The 16702-nt window shown below is 41.9% G+C and overlaps 1 protein-coding gene across 3 annotated transcripts in view; it reads left to right on the top strand.

The window, feature by feature from the left end:
* PUF60 (poly(U) binding splicing factor 60) overlaps window positions 1-16702 on the top strand; it is a 30290-nt gene that overhangs the window by 1471 nt on the left and 12117 nt on the right. The window contains exons 1-4 of one of the 3 annotated variants that reach the window (XM_009513305.2): window positions 6768-6870; window positions 11743-11838; window positions 13608-13697; window positions 14723-14773. In XM_009513305.2, the coding sequence (XP_009511600.1) occupies window positions 11761-11838; window positions 13608-13697; window positions 14723-14773 (219 nt within the window). In that variant the 5' untranslated portion in view covers window positions 6768-6870; window positions 11743-11760. Of the gene's footprint in view, window positions 1-6767; window positions 6871-11742; window positions 11839-13607; window positions 13698-14722; window positions 14774-16702 lie in introns of those variants that run through there. The other 2 variants (XM_064441875.1, XM_064441876.1) reach the window with 2 other exon arrangements.

Here is a 16702-nt window from a genome sequence, read left to right as displayed (position 1 = left end):
AGATCTAATTCTAAAGCTGTTCTCTTTTTCTTTAAGGGTCTGCCTTTGAACCCTGAAGGAATTGTCTTTCGTGCTATCTCTTTTTTGAATTCACAAGTATTGATGCTCATAATCAGGCACAAATACAAAGAACACTCACTTTGTTTCCTATCTCATCTTTGCTTAATTAGGACTTCGTTAGGTTAGGAGTTTTGCCAGGATAACGCTGGGAATGAGTGTTAACCTCACATGCCCAAGACTTTAAATATAACTCCAAAGATGATCACAACCAAAGGAACGTTATATTGCTCAGGACGTGTGAGGACATCAGATTTTGGTTTTCCTCAAAGCTAAGGTAGTGTCTGTCCTTTATTTCACAGCACGCTGCTTCAGCCAGTTTGTTTGCTGTCACTGTATAGTTGGGTGTATGTATATTTTAAGGTGACAATGCATTTGTTTCAAAACCAAAATAATTACCTGACTTTCTAACAATGAGCCACTGCGTGGCTTTGCTGCATGGGAGTGAAATGATGTGGTGGCTAGTCAAACAGAAGACTGTTAAGAGTTCCAAGTCTGTCTACAGTAAATTATGAGGGCCTTACAACATAACCAGGAAAATAAGGACCTTGCTTCAGAGTTTCTATTTATCTATGTATATTAGCTATTATAAACAAATTTAATCAACACCGTAACTGAAACTATTGTGTTACTTTTCAACAAATCTGCCATTTGGATTATTAAGAGCTGAGCAGAGTACAGTAAGTGTAAGTTTGATTCACTTCAAACACCAGGCATTCGAGCTTAAACCTGTTAGCTTACACTGTCATGTTAAAATGGGCATTCGCATTCAGAGAGTTATACTCCTGTTACAGGCAAAGCATTACATCGAGTCCAAGTGAGTCTTGATGAACCTGTGATTATTCTTGGGGCTAGGAGCAAGAGTCATATGGGCCCCAGGGACTTAAAATTTAGTTTCAGAGCCAGTGCTGCTGTAGCAGGTGGCTGTATTGCCAGGAGCAAGGAGGTAGTGATGGCCTGTGGATGAGCACAAGAAATCGGCAGCAGCAGTCCTGTGACTGAAGGAAGTGCACAAGTACTGTGATGGATATGGGGAGTGAGGAACAAGATGCGTATTTTGAATATGCTGATGTTATTCGGCAGTGTTGGGCTACAGAGGAATTCAGAATAGCCAATGTAAACTATGTCTTTATTGGTGCATCTGTCACTTCCAGCATGTTTTGTCACGAGGCAATAAATATCAGGAGCAAAGAAAATGAAAAGGATTAGTTAGATGAAAGATTATGTTAGAATCAAGCCATGAGATGGAAGGAAGTAGCTGGTTTTTATTTCACTTGTTCCCAGAGTAGGTGGTATCTCAGTGTTTAGATGACATAGTGTAAGAGAGCCTTCCAGGAACAAGAATTCTAGCTTGACTGAGCATTGCACATTTTTATTCCATATGGGCTTTTGTAGTATGACTGGAAGATGTTTATTTTAAACTTCAGGACTGGTAAACATCTTAAATAGAACATTCATTCTTTCCAGCTTTACACAAATGAGTTAAACCACTTTTTTTTTTCCAAGTAGGATCTTTCATAAACTGTGTGTTCTTTATGTGAGTTTAGTTCTTATCTTGCTGGAAATAAGGTGAATCTGACTGTCCAATATCATGCGTTAATTCATCAGCGTTTTTGCCACTACGTGTTTTAGCGTGCTGTGCTTGAAAAAGTGACGTGGTCTCAGTGTTAATGGTCCTTAAAATGAAGACTCAATTCAAATGTCCCCACAAGCACTTTTTGCATGATCCCCAGCTTCTTTCTTTAAGTTCAGTGCAAGTGCTTCTACCCGTTTTAAATCCCTTTTCCATGCTGGAAAGAAAATTGGCTGCTGTATGATGTGACCAGGAAATAGGCCTAAAGAAAGTCCAGTGCATCTGCTCCCTTATCAGAACAGCTGCAACATTTACTTTGTTCTGGGACAATTTAAATCATGAAGGCTAGCTAGAAAATCTTGAGAATTAAGGACAAAGTAACCTCAATTAAGAGGAACCCAGCTGTGGAGTTTGGTAGACTTAGATTTTGCTTTCAACTAACTTTCTGAAAGTAGATTGGCAGTACAGGCTCTTCTGCTGTAGTGGGAACAGTTAAATGGGAAAAATAATTAAAATAGAAAGCAGAGTGCTTTAGTTTGTCAAAGAGGTGCATCTTGTAAGGAGGCTGAGTTGGGTCTTATGAATTGTAATTCAGAGTTCCAAAATGTTTGGCGCTTTCTTATTGTAGCGTGTGCTTATCAGGTATCAGATCTGAGTCCATCATATATTGTAAATACTGAGCCCATCCATATACATTTATTGAATGCATCTTATAGGAAAGCCATGCAGTTTGATTAGAATGTAAGATGGGAATCATCACTTTTTTACATAGCCTATTTATAGTCCTCTTGCTGCTGAGAAAAAGCATCCATATTTCTCATTTGAATTTTAGGTAGAATTAGACCTTATACTGAAGTAGTTTTGCGACTGCATTGATTACAATAACAGGTCTGTGCTATTGTGTTTTGTTACCCAGAATGTTAGTGTTGTAGCACACTGAGCTGCTGTCCTGGATTAGCTCTGCTGGCTGTATCTGCCCTTTCACCTCCGTACCTTTTTCAGCACTTGCTTTTGAATCCAGTAACCCCACATTGTTGCTGTAGGCCATGCCCCTCAGCTTGCAATATCGGCAGACTTCCCGTACAGCAAGCTCTCTTCCTCCTGATGTCAGAGCTGTAACAATTTTTTTCTCTCTGCATGTGTCTCCAGTCAGCCAGCCTGAGCAGTGTATGTGCACGTAAGATGATGGTGTGCAATGCTCAGGACCTCCTGTCCCCCTCCCAGGTACTCCTTAAAACCTGGGCAACCTCAGGTGCATCTGATATAGTATTCAGTGGTTTGGTTTACTTCAGAAGGATAGGAGGAAGAGAAACGATTTGCTGAGCTATTTCATGATACTGGCTCCCTACCAGACCTATAGCTGCCTCTCACAAAAAATCTATGGGATGTGTTGCTTCATGTTCATATCTCATGCCCTCAGCATCCAAGTAGTCATCAGCCACGTGTGTATTTGTGGAAGGTGCCAGGCCATACGGAGGCAGGGCCAAGGACCTGGAGTGACACTCTCAGCAGCCTTCTTTTTTTTCCCAGCATGGTCCTTAAGTGGCACTTAAACTGTGATCATGATGATAAAGTTTACTTTCTGGGGGCGCAGACAAATTCAGTAATTCCAAGGGGTCTTTGTTTTGTTTCCTGGGTTGTTTGTTTTTTTTTTTTTTTTTTTTTAATTTACAGCCACTCACTCATGACTGCCCAATTGTCAGTGGGAGTATGTGGGGTAATTCAGAGAGGAAAGGAAGTATCCTCCCATGTCCCTGCGAGGGAGGTGGTTAAGGAAGGGACTGCCATATGCTACTCCTGGTGCACACTTTATCTTCCCAACAAATAAGTATTTTATCTGCTTCTCATGAGCAACTGTGGGAATCAGTTAGAATGGTATTGTGCTTTTAGGACAAACCCAGCAGATGTTACATGTAGTTGCTGAGGAAATCCTTAAGAAAGATGGAGTGTGTCTGGGAAAAGATTTGACTGGGGGAGAGTTAAGAGAGTTCTTCCTTCTTACATTACTGAAATTAGTTCACCTTTGCGTTGTTAGATTGCTCTTGCTGCTGCCTTTGGTATAAGGAACATGCAGTCTGCAGGCAACACAAGTAATTTACTGAAATATCTGCAGGATTGTTTTCTGTAGTAAGTCCACTGTATTGAGAGCGATCAGAATCACTGTGGGGCAATCCTGCACAGATATTTCCAGCACTTAACATTTTGCAGAATAACAAATTTGCAGCATGCTAACTGCATGTGAATTTGGAGGGTTTTTTGAAGAACATCAACAACGCACATATGCATTGTTCAGCAGGAAGGCAAGCAGCAGCAGCAAGTGGCTAAAACAAAGATGTCTCCTCAAATACTTTTAACTGTAAAAGTTAAACTGACCGGTCTTAATTTTGGCTATAAAGTCATGTGTTACTGGAATTAGTTGTGTATCTGCATTTGAGATCTAAAATTCAACTGTGGTATTTATGGGGTAAATTTTCTTAGCCTCGAATAGGTAATTAAGTTCCCGGTGAAGCTTATGAGGACCAGTACAAGTTACTTCAAGGCTGCATGTATTTGTTATTTTCTTTTGACCTGAAGTAGTTATTAAATCTTTTGCATGTTTGGAATAGTACTACTGTCACAAGCAAGACATGTTTGTAACATGCAGTGGACTGTTTGTGTATGCTGCTTGTGGTGACAGAGAGGGCAACAATACAAAATTCTTACAAAAGTATAGTTCATTACTAATGTCAGTGGCATTTCTCAATAACTTGATTGGTACCTTTTAGTGTTAGAAATGGCATCACCTGTTACAACTGATTAAATTGTTAATGTCTTGCTAAGGAAACTTTTATTTTTAAACAATCAACTAGTCTGAGACATTTGGTGCCACTGCTTTTGACACCAGTACTGTGAAAGCGGTGTTGTATGTCACGGCTTGAGGCGCTGGTAGGTATCCTTGATCTACTCCATTGTAAATGCTCCTTTAGTGCACGGTAGCTGCCTCACCCTCGGTGACGGTACTTCAGAATGATGTGCAGCGCTTCTCATTTTGGTATTTACCTGATTTATTGGTCTTGTGAAGTTTTTTGCATCACTTCTGTGTTTTTTCCTACTCTTTCCAGACTCTTGACATTCTTTAAAATATATATATATCTACGCACACCAAAAATTGATAGTGTGTCTCTATTTGTCCTGCCAGTTCCATTTATAAGGGTAAAAACACTTCAGTGTTATTTCTGTGCATTCAGTAATATTATTAGCCCTTTTTGCCATCACATAACATACTCGTGTGATTGCTTGCCTGTCTGTCTTTTTGCATTCTTAAGATCCCAGCTGAGTCAGATAGTTTACCCTTTCTTGCAGGAGGGATGCATGTTCCCTGGTGATTTCAGTGACAGTAAGTTTTATCAACCAAAGTTAAGTTCACTTAGTTGTTTTGTGCAGTTCTGGAGCACTGATGTAACTGCAGGATTCTCTTTTTAACTGATTTGGGAAGAGATCTGTCTTCTGAATGCGTTTGTATTTTAACAAGCCTAAGGTGAAATTACTGTGAATACTCCTTACTGGGATGGCTAATTTTTAAACAGAGCTGAGAAGTAGTTATGGGTGGAAATTGTGTACGTTGGAAGTGGCTGCCAGCTTGCTCGGCGCTGCAGAGGGCTGGAGCTTTCACTTGCGGGGTGCGCAGGAGAGAGGGGCAGCTGCAGTCAGTCTGACCGAGGAGCTGCTTGCACTACATGTTCAGGCCATCTCCTTGCCCTCCCCTCCCAGGGGATTCTGCCCTTGCTGGACCAGCTGTTTGTGAGGCTTTAACTTAGCTCTATTTAGGAGGTTCTCAGCCTAAAAGTATTAATTGTGGAAACGGTTACTGGATACTGCTTAACAGGCTTTTTGTGTACAGCATCACAGGTAGAGTGGCAATCCTGAGCGTCACTTTTAACAATCCATTCCCTCAGCCTCTCTGGACAGGGCAAGGATTTGTCAGTAAGAAGGTGAGAAGATGGTCAGGGAAAGTGGTGATCCCTTTTGGGAGGGACAAATAGGTTTCCTTGTGACTTACTTTCCTGTGAGGATTGTGTGCTTCTCGATTTATTTTAGCACTGTGTTGTAGCTTGTAAGGAACAGTAATTTTCTTCGAGAGCTGAAAATTGAGGTGAGCTGATTTCTGGGTTCCATGACAGATAAGTGATAATGCGGAGCACACTGCATATGAAGGTAACATCTACCAGATTTTTGTATTTCTCAGTGCTCATCCAGCATGGAGAAGTTCTATCAAATGCAGTGACAAGGCATCACGAGGAATTGTTTCAATGGTACATAGATCACTTGTGTGCATGTGTTTAAGACTTTTCATCTTTTCAGTTGTTGGGTTTGCATAGAACTTGGTGCTCTGGAAGAACTACGTTATGTTACCAGACAATATTAGTGAAATTTGTCGTAGAATCTCCTTGTTCATTTAAATAGATGTTACTGGGCAAATATGCAGCCCTGTAAACAGTTGGTCATGAGATGCTAGAAAAATTACATATTTTGAAAGGTTTTAATCCCTGTCCATTCTCTGTAGAACACAGATGGAAAAAACTTGGACATGCCCCATGCCCTAGATTTTGGCAGCACATTAGTTGCACATGCAGAAGAAATAACTCACTAGCATGGTTGTTCCCATTTGGAAAAAAAAAGTATTCTTTAGGGGGTGGAAAGGAGTAGTTGCTGAAGAAATACATGAATAGTAAAAGGTAATTGTGCACAGAAAGGTTTGCAAAGTTAGAGTTTATAGCTGAATCCATGAAGATTTAGATAATAAATAAGGGCAAAATACTTAACTGTATTTATATAGTGAAGGAGGACCTTTTCTGAAAAATAACTATTGTGCAAGTAAAAACATTGTCTTTGACCAGGCACTCAGGTGATGCTTCTTCCAGCTTCACTACTGTGTGCCATGTTGTAGCATGAAAATATTCAGCTGAATACAGGATCCCAAGCACTGATGCAGGTGGTATTGCAAGGATTAAACTGAGTATACTGGCCAGGTACTTCATCAGTCCTTCTTCCACCTCTGTTTTATTTAATCTTCGTGTTGTTTGCTTGTTATGGTTCCTAAAATAAACAAGATTCTGTGTTTTCTCTTCTCTTGTGTGTGTTTATACTTCAGAGAAATTCTCAGCCATGTAATAAATTTCCAACGAATGTGCCTGAACTCTTGGAGTTCAAACCACCTTAAAGGGCCAAGCAACGCTCAGAAGCAATGCTCATAGCAACAGGTATACAGTTTCTATTTATTTCTCTTTTAAAAGAAGCTCCTATTCTCCTGCTTCTGCTGTCAAGTTCTCTCCCATTTTTCTTGTTCCCTCCTAACTGTTACAGTGCATTTCAATAAGACAGTTTCCTAGGTGGCCAGCATTAGTACAAAGCATGAACTGCTTTTCAGCAGCCACTGTTACATTGCTGCCTAGCAGGCTCAGATTAATTGTGCTGAGCCTTTTCTTGGTAGTGGTGTTACCCTAAGGTGCCAGGAAGGAGAGAAGCAATAGTCCTGGTTCTCTGTGAATTGTGATAGAGTTATGGATTATTTTATACAATCTGTTGCTTTTCAGAGAGACTGGTGTAACAGAGGGTGGCCTTCCTTGAAGAAACTCTCAATGTTAAAGGGTCCACGGTGATAAATTTTTTGTTACAGCTGTACCATTGACCAGCAAAGGCATATATCTTTGGTTTCTTTCCAGAGGAATGTGTGGTGGCAGAGAGCTTGGAACCGTAGTGCCTGGGTCTGGCTTCTTCGATACTCTTTGTCACTTCTAGATCACTTCATCATCCTTAGTTTTGATTTTACCCTCCATGCTGGACATCGGATGTTATCAACCAGTTTACAGAAGCTATGCCACTTAATGAGCTTAAATGTCTAAATTTCCTTAAATGTGGATACGTAATAGTCTTTATTTTTAAAGAATCATAACAAATTATAATCAATGGAGTAGGTTTTTTTTATTGTCGATTGTTAAATTTGACAGCTCTTCCACTACATTTTTCTTCTCCCAAGTCTATAGCTCCTAAATTGCAATAATTCAATTTCTAAAAACTGAGAGGAAATGGAAATAGCAACAGAAAAAAGTGTGGGCTTTTTAAATTGTCTGCAGAAAACTGAGGAAGTCTCTGGAGTTGACTGTATGATAGCATATATGCAAGATGTAAAAAATGGGAAGGAGAGCCGGGAGAGCTGGGTGGAAAACATTTTTTAAGCCAATCAGTTAAGAACAAGAGTGGGTTTTTTTAAATTATTTTTAAAATGTTCCACAGTCAAAATGAATCTTGGAGATGATGTAGCCCTCCTGTACCAAACAGATCACCATTACTACATCGCTTTGCTGACACTTGTTTTCAACTCGAATGTGGACTATGCAATAGTATCTTTTGATTGGTAGTGTGCACTTGAGTGTCCCAGTTTGCAGCCATTACATGGTTCCAACTGCCTCTGTTCTTATTCACGTGCCAGCTTTCTTTTGTTGCACTTTTATTCTGCTTAGGTCCTTGTGTGTGATTTGGTGTAGCAGTGAACTTCGACCGGAAGGGACCAGCGAAGTAACTGCAACTCTAGAACATTGTATTCAGATACTTGTAGAGTATGTTTTTATATTAGGAGGATTTATTTTGCATCTGCTTTATGTTCATTGATCCTAGAAAATGCTCACAAACCCCTCATGGTGAACTTGAGACTGAGTGCACAAAACCAGAAGTCTCAATTATTGCTATAAAATAGAGTAAGAATGATCGAGGACGTAGCTCTCTGAACATCAGCGAACTCATTCTGCAGCTTTCTTTACTTTCATGGTAGGTGAACTCCTACTTCTTGCCCTTAATAGTCTGACTAAAGAACAAAGGAAGCATTGTAGCCTGGTAGGACGCAGCATGCAGGTTGCAGTCGCTGGTAGGCTGAGGCAAGTGGGCTAATCTGGGAGAAACTTTTAAGTTGGTAAAGGATATGCTTAAAAAAATCTTTTGTGCTATTAACCTAGGTTTTTCCCATGGTAATTTTTATACTGAAACCAGTAGTGTTCGCAGACACAAGTCTGTTCAGCCTAATCTGTGTCTGCTACTGAACAGATTAGGGTATTTGTCCATTCTGGTATTTTAAGTGGTTTACATTATGAACATTGAGTTGAGAGAAGAAATTAGTTCTGCTTCTGATGGATGATACAAACAGAACTTAATGTGAACAACAAAGGCAGCTCCAGATCCTGCTCCTTTGAGCCGAGAAGGCAGTGAGGTTGTGAAGTGGATGGTTCCAACAATGGTACAATTGTGCTGTAGTCACGTTCTCACTTCTTCTGTTGCATTGATTTGGTAGGAAAATAGAGTTCCCCTGTGGTGCAGTGTGTGAATCGGACTGGTCCTGCTCTGCATCCTCACAAGGAATGGACAAGATTCTGTTGGGAAAATGAACAGTTTTACCTCATGAGAAGAAGTTTATAGTCAAATAGTCACTGCCATTTAGGTAAACAAATTGCCTGGGGATCTAAAGATAAAGAATGACCGGGCAATGTGATGGCAAATGTTGCTTTTAATATGTTAGAACAGATAAAATAATGTGTATACGGTGGGGAAAATAAACTGATTGTGTGCCACTGTGACAGGCTGTAAAATAGCCTTTTTTCCCTTGCATGCGCTAATCAGGGTTTATCTGCTTAAAAGGAATCTGACCCCGCTTTATACCCAGTGAGTAAAATAATAAATTTGGTTAATGAGCTGACTAAGCAGCATTAGCATCACACACACACACCCCCCACCCCCACCCCGGATCAGTCAGGGGAAAGGATTTGTAGCAGCCCTGCCTCAAGGGAAAAGTAGGTGCAGGGTCCCTCTGTAACAGTGTGGAGGGATGTCAGCTGGTGAGGTTTATTGTACAGAACACTCTAATGTTACAGTCCTGCATCCAGTGTATGGGCAATGAGAGCAAATGGGCCAGCAGATACAACTGGGGATTGCATCCTTCACGGTAGGTACTTCGTGGCCTTGGTATTGAAGGGCTGTCACATCAAAGCTTCTGTTCTTAAAGCTAGAACTTGCAATTACTATAGATAAAGCAGTCACTTAAGAGGCCTCGAGTTTTGGGGCTCTCGTGCTCTGCATTCCACTCCTTTTTGGTGGGAGGACTTGAGGATTGTTACCTTGGGCCTGTGCCTGTACCAAGATGCCTTCTGAGGAGCTGCTGCTTTTCTCCTCTCTGCTGCTGTTTACTTCTTGAACTTGGCAATTTCTGTTACTTCAGTAGTAAGTTTTAAAATCTAAAATATTGCCCTAAATTGAGAATACCTTGTGAATGTGCTTGAGCTTCATTATAATTAGGTAGCGTCTATCTGTTACTGTGAACAGAACTCATGTGGTTTAAATATCTTGACTATTTTGCACTTTTCCTCCCTGTCGCAAACAGAATGATCTATGTATCGATATATAGGAAAAAAAATATGAAAATACCATAAGTGAAAAACTGAACTGTCAGGGAGCTTGTGATCCTGGAGGAAATGGGTGACTGGTCTGTTGTCTACTGAGTATTATCGCAGTAGACACAGTGCAGGAACTGGGCTGGCATTCTCTTGAGCAGTCCGGTGTACAGTGTGTGGCTCTCCTCCTGGAAACCTGTGTGCACTTTTACCTGAATAGCTCTGCTATCGCCAAGTGTATCTGACAGTTCTGTTTTGTCTTGTTGAGAATTGTTGCAGCAGCTCGTCTCTTTATCAGTGTGTTGTTCCCCTTTGCCTTGTGATAGGATAAAGAGGATGCAATGAAACACGCAGTTTGTGTGCAGACATGATGCAGGATCTTTTGCTTCTGAAAGACGTGTTTTTCCTTCTGAGGTTTCAGATGTAGCCAAAAACCAGCTTTTTGATGTTCTGCATTTGTCATTATGTTTGTAAGGTCATGATGTACCTGTAAGATGATTTTTTTTTTTTCCTGGAGAAGATCAGTGGTCTTCCAGAGACATTCGTGGCCACAGGAAATGTCCAAGTCATTGGTACTGAGTGCCACGAGCAAGTGATTGTTCTGAATGAATGGGAACAAAATCAGCGGGAATACTCGCTGTTCCTTGTGCTGAAATGCCAATTACTTTTATATTATATCTTTTCCAAGTGACAGCTTTGTTCCTATGCTGGGAGAGCTGGTTTTGTTTTGCCATCTCAGTAGGCCTGTTCCTTTTTTCTATACTGTGCTTGTCAGAGTGTTTGTTTTTTTTTAAACTGGTGAACTGAGACATCTGTTAATAGGCTTTCAGTGATGAACCTTATTTTGACTGGAAATAGTGATGGATACCAAAGAATAATGCCCTGAAGATACAAGTTTGTGGATGCTTAACAGAAAGACATAAGCTGCTGAACCACTTTAACAAAAACAAGGTTGTTAGATATACCTTACCGAAACATACTGTTACTTAACATGGTAGGAATAATTGACCAGTGTTCCACAGGAATGGACTTCAGTGTAAAACATAGCTTGAGGTAGAGGAGTCGGTAAAATACCTAAAACACAAAGAGGGCTGACATTTGTTACCTACACACATATCTGAAACCATGAAAAGTCAGTTCAGTGGCCCAGAAGCTGCTTTCTAGACAGATTCTGATGCTGGGTTTGGGAATCTGCACGGGCAGGCAGTGTGCATCGTATACTAAGTATGAGACTAGTCCTTCTTTGTTACTTTGCACCCGGAACAGCATGTGAGATTTGGAAAAGTTTCAGAGATTTTAAAAAGAGAATTTGAGAAACCAAGGTTGACAAACCAGTATAGGAAGAAGTGGAAGGAGAAAATGGATGGGTACATCTGACGGAGTTTATCTGTTGAGAGGTAGGATGGAGATGATGTGAGTGAAGACTGGGGATTTTTTCATTTTCTTTTAACTGAAAATCTGGTGTTTAGGGAACTCTTCAAGTATCCAACATGTTCATCAGTTTGTATAAGTGATGGGATAGCTTTCCCACAGGGAGTGGCTAAAATATTAACAGGTTTTCATGAGTTACTAAGAGGTCTGGGAAGACTTTTTAGCCAACTATGACATTCTGACATTAAATGCTTTGGGTTTCTGGGAATGCAGAAATTCGTCACTTTTATGAGAACAGTTTTTCATGAGTATTTTCTATTTTCTTAGGGTACAGAGTCCATTAAGATGGAAAATGGGCAAAGCACGGCAGCTAAGCTGGGGCTTCCTCCGCTCACACCAGAACAGCAGGAAGCTCTCCAGAAAGTGAGTAAACTTGATGTGAATTTGCTTTGTAGCACACTTGTTTGTTTGGTTTTTTGTTTCTTGGGTGTTTTTTGTTTTTGTTTGGGTTGGTTTTTTTTAACGAGCATCTGTTACTGATGTTATAAAAGGGAACTCGCCTACCAGGAATATGTATGGGGTAATGGCCATGCTTTGTGTGGACTTACACTTTCAAATTTGTGCCCAAGAATTATTTGTTTTGGTTTAGAGTTTATAGATGTTTTTTGGGGAGCATGATGTGGAATTTGCTGTTGGGGTGGGGGGAGTGTTTTTAATAAAGAAAAGAAATCAAAATCATAAGCACATACAATCTTAAGATCATGTTGGAATTCTAAGACAATATGCCACTGCCACAAAGTTACTGCGAGGAGCAGCCTGTACTCTACAAGGAATAGGTTTCTAATATGCTCCAGCTGGTCTTCTATTCTATCCACACGAGAACATGTTATGAAATATCTCTATTTTTCCCTTATGCTCTTTCCCATGTTGTTGTAAAGAGACCCAGTAGGGAGTATTTTCAATGCATTTGAGCCAACCTCTTTCAATCTAGATAAAATTTCAGTCCAGCTCTGATTTCTGGTTGTTGGTCCTGTTTTATACAGCTGGTGGGGAAGTTATTGCTGACTTCTTGCCCACTTTCCTGATGGGAGTGAGTGATGCCTGGCTTACTGAGAGGAGAGCAGAGTTAAGAGGGGAAAGAAAATAAATCCAGGGAATGTGGGAGCTGTGGGCTAGGTGTCTTCTGTACTCGCGTGAGGCAAGTATAGTATTGTTCTAGGTAGGCTTCGTGTGAATGTTCCCGTAATGTTGAAGTTGCTTGTGTGTGTGTTGTTTGGCTCACAGTGTGAAACGGCCTCGTTTCCTCTGGCTTCTCCATAGCTGACAGATGTAAATCCCCTTGTCCGTTTCCAGGTTTCCGAAGCACACGTCTCAAAACCACGGTTTAGAGCCTACTGTTCCCTGGCACCTCCCAAACACGTACAGCCATGGAAAGCAGGTGCCTGAGGGGTTGGCTGAAAGTGTTTGTACCGTCCCCTGGCAATAGGCACATATGTGGGTATTAGGTTTCCCTTGACAAAGAGCCTCCATGTCAACACCACTGGGTGTAAAGCTCAGGCTTTGTCAAATTTGTAGAAGACTGAAAGAAAAAGACAAATCAGTCTTGTGTCTGCAGGCTAGGAACCAGAGAAGGAGAGCTGGAGCATTTTAGGGAGCAAAAGCAGTGGGTTCTCCAAACTAGAACAGGCCAGATGTGATAAAAAAAGAGAGGGGGAGTGCCCAGTCAAGAGACTGGACATGGGGATTTGGAGCCCCCTTCCCTTTTGTAGAACCTCTTTGTCCAGATGTTCTCTGAGTGGAAAGGACTTGAAGGAGGCTATCTGTCCTGCCCTCATGCCAGCAGGTAAGGTGCTATGGTGGGATCTAAGGGGCAGAGGGCGGAAGAGGGGAAATGCTAAGTGTGTAGTGCATGCCGCTTTCCTAACATTGTGCCTGCTGCAGATTGAGTCCATCCAATCCTCTGCTCAAGCATTATGCTGCATTTTAGGGCTCTCATCTCCGAGATGCAGACCAAGATGTTAGTAAGCTGTTGGCCACTGGCTAATGTACAGTGCCTTAGTGCTTAGGGCTGGAGTGCCAAAAAGTTCTATCGGCAGCCAGTTGTGTGGTTCTGGGGAACTGTGGTGTAAAGTCAAACATCGCTCCCTACTCTGGTATTGTCCCGTGACTACAGAGTCTGTGTTTCTTTCTAGGCAAAGAAGTATGCGATGGAGCAGAGTATCAAGAGCGTGCTGGTGAAGCAAACCATCGCCCACCAGCAACAGCAGCTCACCAACCTTCAGGTGAGAGACCCTCTGAGATGCTCCTTCTGTGTCTTACTCTCCCCAACAAGGTGGAGTTCTTTTTGCACTTAGAACCAGAGCACAGCCCTGAGGCCTGCCCAGAGCCATGTACATGCACTTGTGTTTCCACAGTGAAATTGAAGTATACTGTCTTCAGCCCACTAAAGAAACTCCCTTTACTCACCTGTACAAATTGTCCCCAAATTTCACTCTTTCAAAGGGTGAATTTTTACGAGTTTCTCTCCTGTTGGATGGGCAAATGCATCTTGAAATGCCAGAAGCCAAAGAACTTGCTGTGGGTTTCACTTCAAGTTAGATTTAAGTTGGTGTCTAGGGTTACTGGGAATAGTATCCTTTCACCATCACTTCTGCTTGAGGGAGGGTGCCTGTCTCTCCTGTGTTATTGACAGTGCTTCTCCGTTACCCTCCTCTTCACCCAGGTGCACTCTCAGTGTCAGAGAAGTTCGTTGGCTGTTCCTGCTAATGCTGGAATGCCTATGTACTGGGAGAACCCTTAACTGGTGTTTAAATCTCCCTTCCTTCAGAGGTTTCTTGAACACATCTCACTGCCTACTACTCAAAGTTAGGTAGCCCAAAATAATGCCTTTGGGATGTTGGATTTCTTTAATGAAGAATTACTGTTGATGTGCTTGCCACATTAGGCAGCTCTGGCCTTTCAGGGCTGTGCATGTTTCTGAGTGTCTGATCTAGTTGAGGGGCTCCTTTTTAAATGCTGGGGGTGAATCAACGACAGTGGTTGCAGAGGTTACTATTGCCTTGAGTCCCCCCTGGGAGAAGACCCTGCTTCCTGAGGCAGTGGCAGCAGCACAACTCCACCCTGACCTGGTGGGACTGGAATCTGCAGGGTCCCAGCGCTGGACAGTCCTTGGGACCAGGCAGTGAGGGGCAAGGAAGGAGAGGCCTCTCTCACAGGTTCCCTGTGCCGCCGCTCTGCTTGAGTTTTTACAAACAGCCGTAGTATGCTCAGCTCCAACAGACTGAACTCTGTCTTTACTGTCTTTCAGATGGCAGCAGTGACAATGGGCTTTGGAGATCCTCTCTCACCTTTACAATCGGTCAATAGACATATTCACTTCTTCTTGGGCACTTTGTCTTAGTCAGGGCCTAGAGTGGGGAAGTATGTAGTGGTAATACAATGCTCTTAATTCAACCCAGCACAACCCTCCCACATACCCACCTGTTATGGACAAGCACAACAAGCAGAGGCAAAGTGTAAACTCCCCAGAGGAAGACCCTAGGCTGGGTGCAATCTGCTGTGACACTGGCAGTCGGGGTGTCCTGGAGTCAGTTGGCAAAGAAAGCTTTAGATTTCGAACAGTTCTGAACACACCTGTGAAATTGTGGGAGCTGCATTTCTAGGGATGCTACAGTTCTGAGGTCCTGACCTAAAACTAACTGCCAAGGTAACTCACAAATGGGCAATTTCTTACGAAGCAAAGTCACAGCACCGGAGACCTGGCAGCTAAGGTGCTGGGGAGGACTGGGGCACCATAGGTTTGCAGAATATATTGTAGCCCAGATGTAAGACTGCTCTTACTGTGCGTGTTTCCAGACTAGGTGAATATGGCATGTTTCAAGTAAAGTAAAAGCAGGATGGAAGTACAGAACTGAAGGACTATTCAGAGAACCTGTGCAGTCCTCTAGTGCTGGAATTTCTAATCAGATGCCGCAAAGAGCTTAATTACCCGGGTTTATCCATCCCTTCCTTTTTCCTAGACATGTTGGACAACGGCCACTGCAGAAAGTGTCCTATAAGCTCCAGTCTGCATGCAAATGTTCATGTACATTCATTTGTAAATCTGTAAATATATTTCCATCATGCTGGAATATAATATTTCTGCTTCGTGTAAAATGCAACTGGAGGTTTGTACTCCAAAATGAAAGATGCATTAAAAGTAAAATCACCTGTTTCCCCTCTGTTAACACTGCCACAGTAGGTAGTGTGTCAGCAGGGGAGCTGAAATAAATTTTATGGGGGTGTGTAAGTTTGGAATGGAGTAGAAGCATACATTTTGATGTGAATTTGGCATAGCTGGTTTCTGAACCCTCATGCCCATCCAATTAATGCACATGCAGGCTTGATAGCGTAACTCCATCAATTGTGCTTAAATTTTTTTTTGGCTTGTTACTCACAGCTGGGCAACAGCTGAAAAGTGTGTACTGATAATGCAACAGGAAATGTTTAATTTCTCATTAGCCTCAAGGGCATAGTCAGTACTGTAAATCCTTTTCCTAAAACATTCCTCTGTCTCTAGGGAGTGAGAGACTACTGCTGATGGGACAGAACCTAGAAGCAGGAGCTTGCTCTGAATCATTCGGCTGTAGTGCAGTTCAGTGTAGTTAGGAGACCCTGTCCTCAGCAAATGCTTTATCCCAAAGCCCATCAGGAATGTAAAAAACGCAAACAGACCTCTGTCCAACACTTTTTCCTGATGACAAGATTCATCAAGTCTTACATGAAGGAAGTGCAGCCTGAACTTCCTATTGCGGTATCTTAGTGCCTGAAATTAAAGCTTCCTGTCTACTTAATCCTCCAAGTATTACAACTCAAAATTTCCACATCACTTCAGCAAGATGAGCACAATTTCCTGGCGTTGTTGTATTAAAATTGAAGCTAGTGATTATGTTTTTGAATAATCTCCTTTGTTTAAAGAAGTATTCCAAGACGGTGTTTTGGCCTGTCCTTAAAATAACCTTCATAAGCACTTAACGGCAACATTATATGGATAAAACTCTTAGCTGCTGCCTTATGAAGGTTGCAGATACTTCAAGCTCCACTTGATAGGTGGAGAAAGAGGGCCAGTGGCCAGCAAAATCTTACTGTAGCTAGCGAAAACAATGAGATTTCTAGTCATGAGTTTCTGATGCTGTCATGTGCTTAGTTCACAGGTGTACGTTGCATCATTCCCTAACTTGATGCTGCTGATTCCTGTTAGTGATCCACATATGCCTGTAGGCATCATGGTCCACCTTAGTCCTGCCTT

This window comes from Phalacrocorax carbo, chromosome 2, assembly GCF_963921805.1.
Source record: "Phalacrocorax carbo chromosome 2, bPhaCar2.1, whole genome shotgun sequence".
NCBI classification, from domain to species: Eukaryota; Metazoa; Chordata; class Aves; order Suliformes; family Phalacrocoracidae; genus Phalacrocorax; species Phalacrocorax carbo.
The sequence above is the reverse complement of the archived record's forward strand: the minus strand, read 5'-3'. Positions and strand labels throughout refer to the sequence as shown.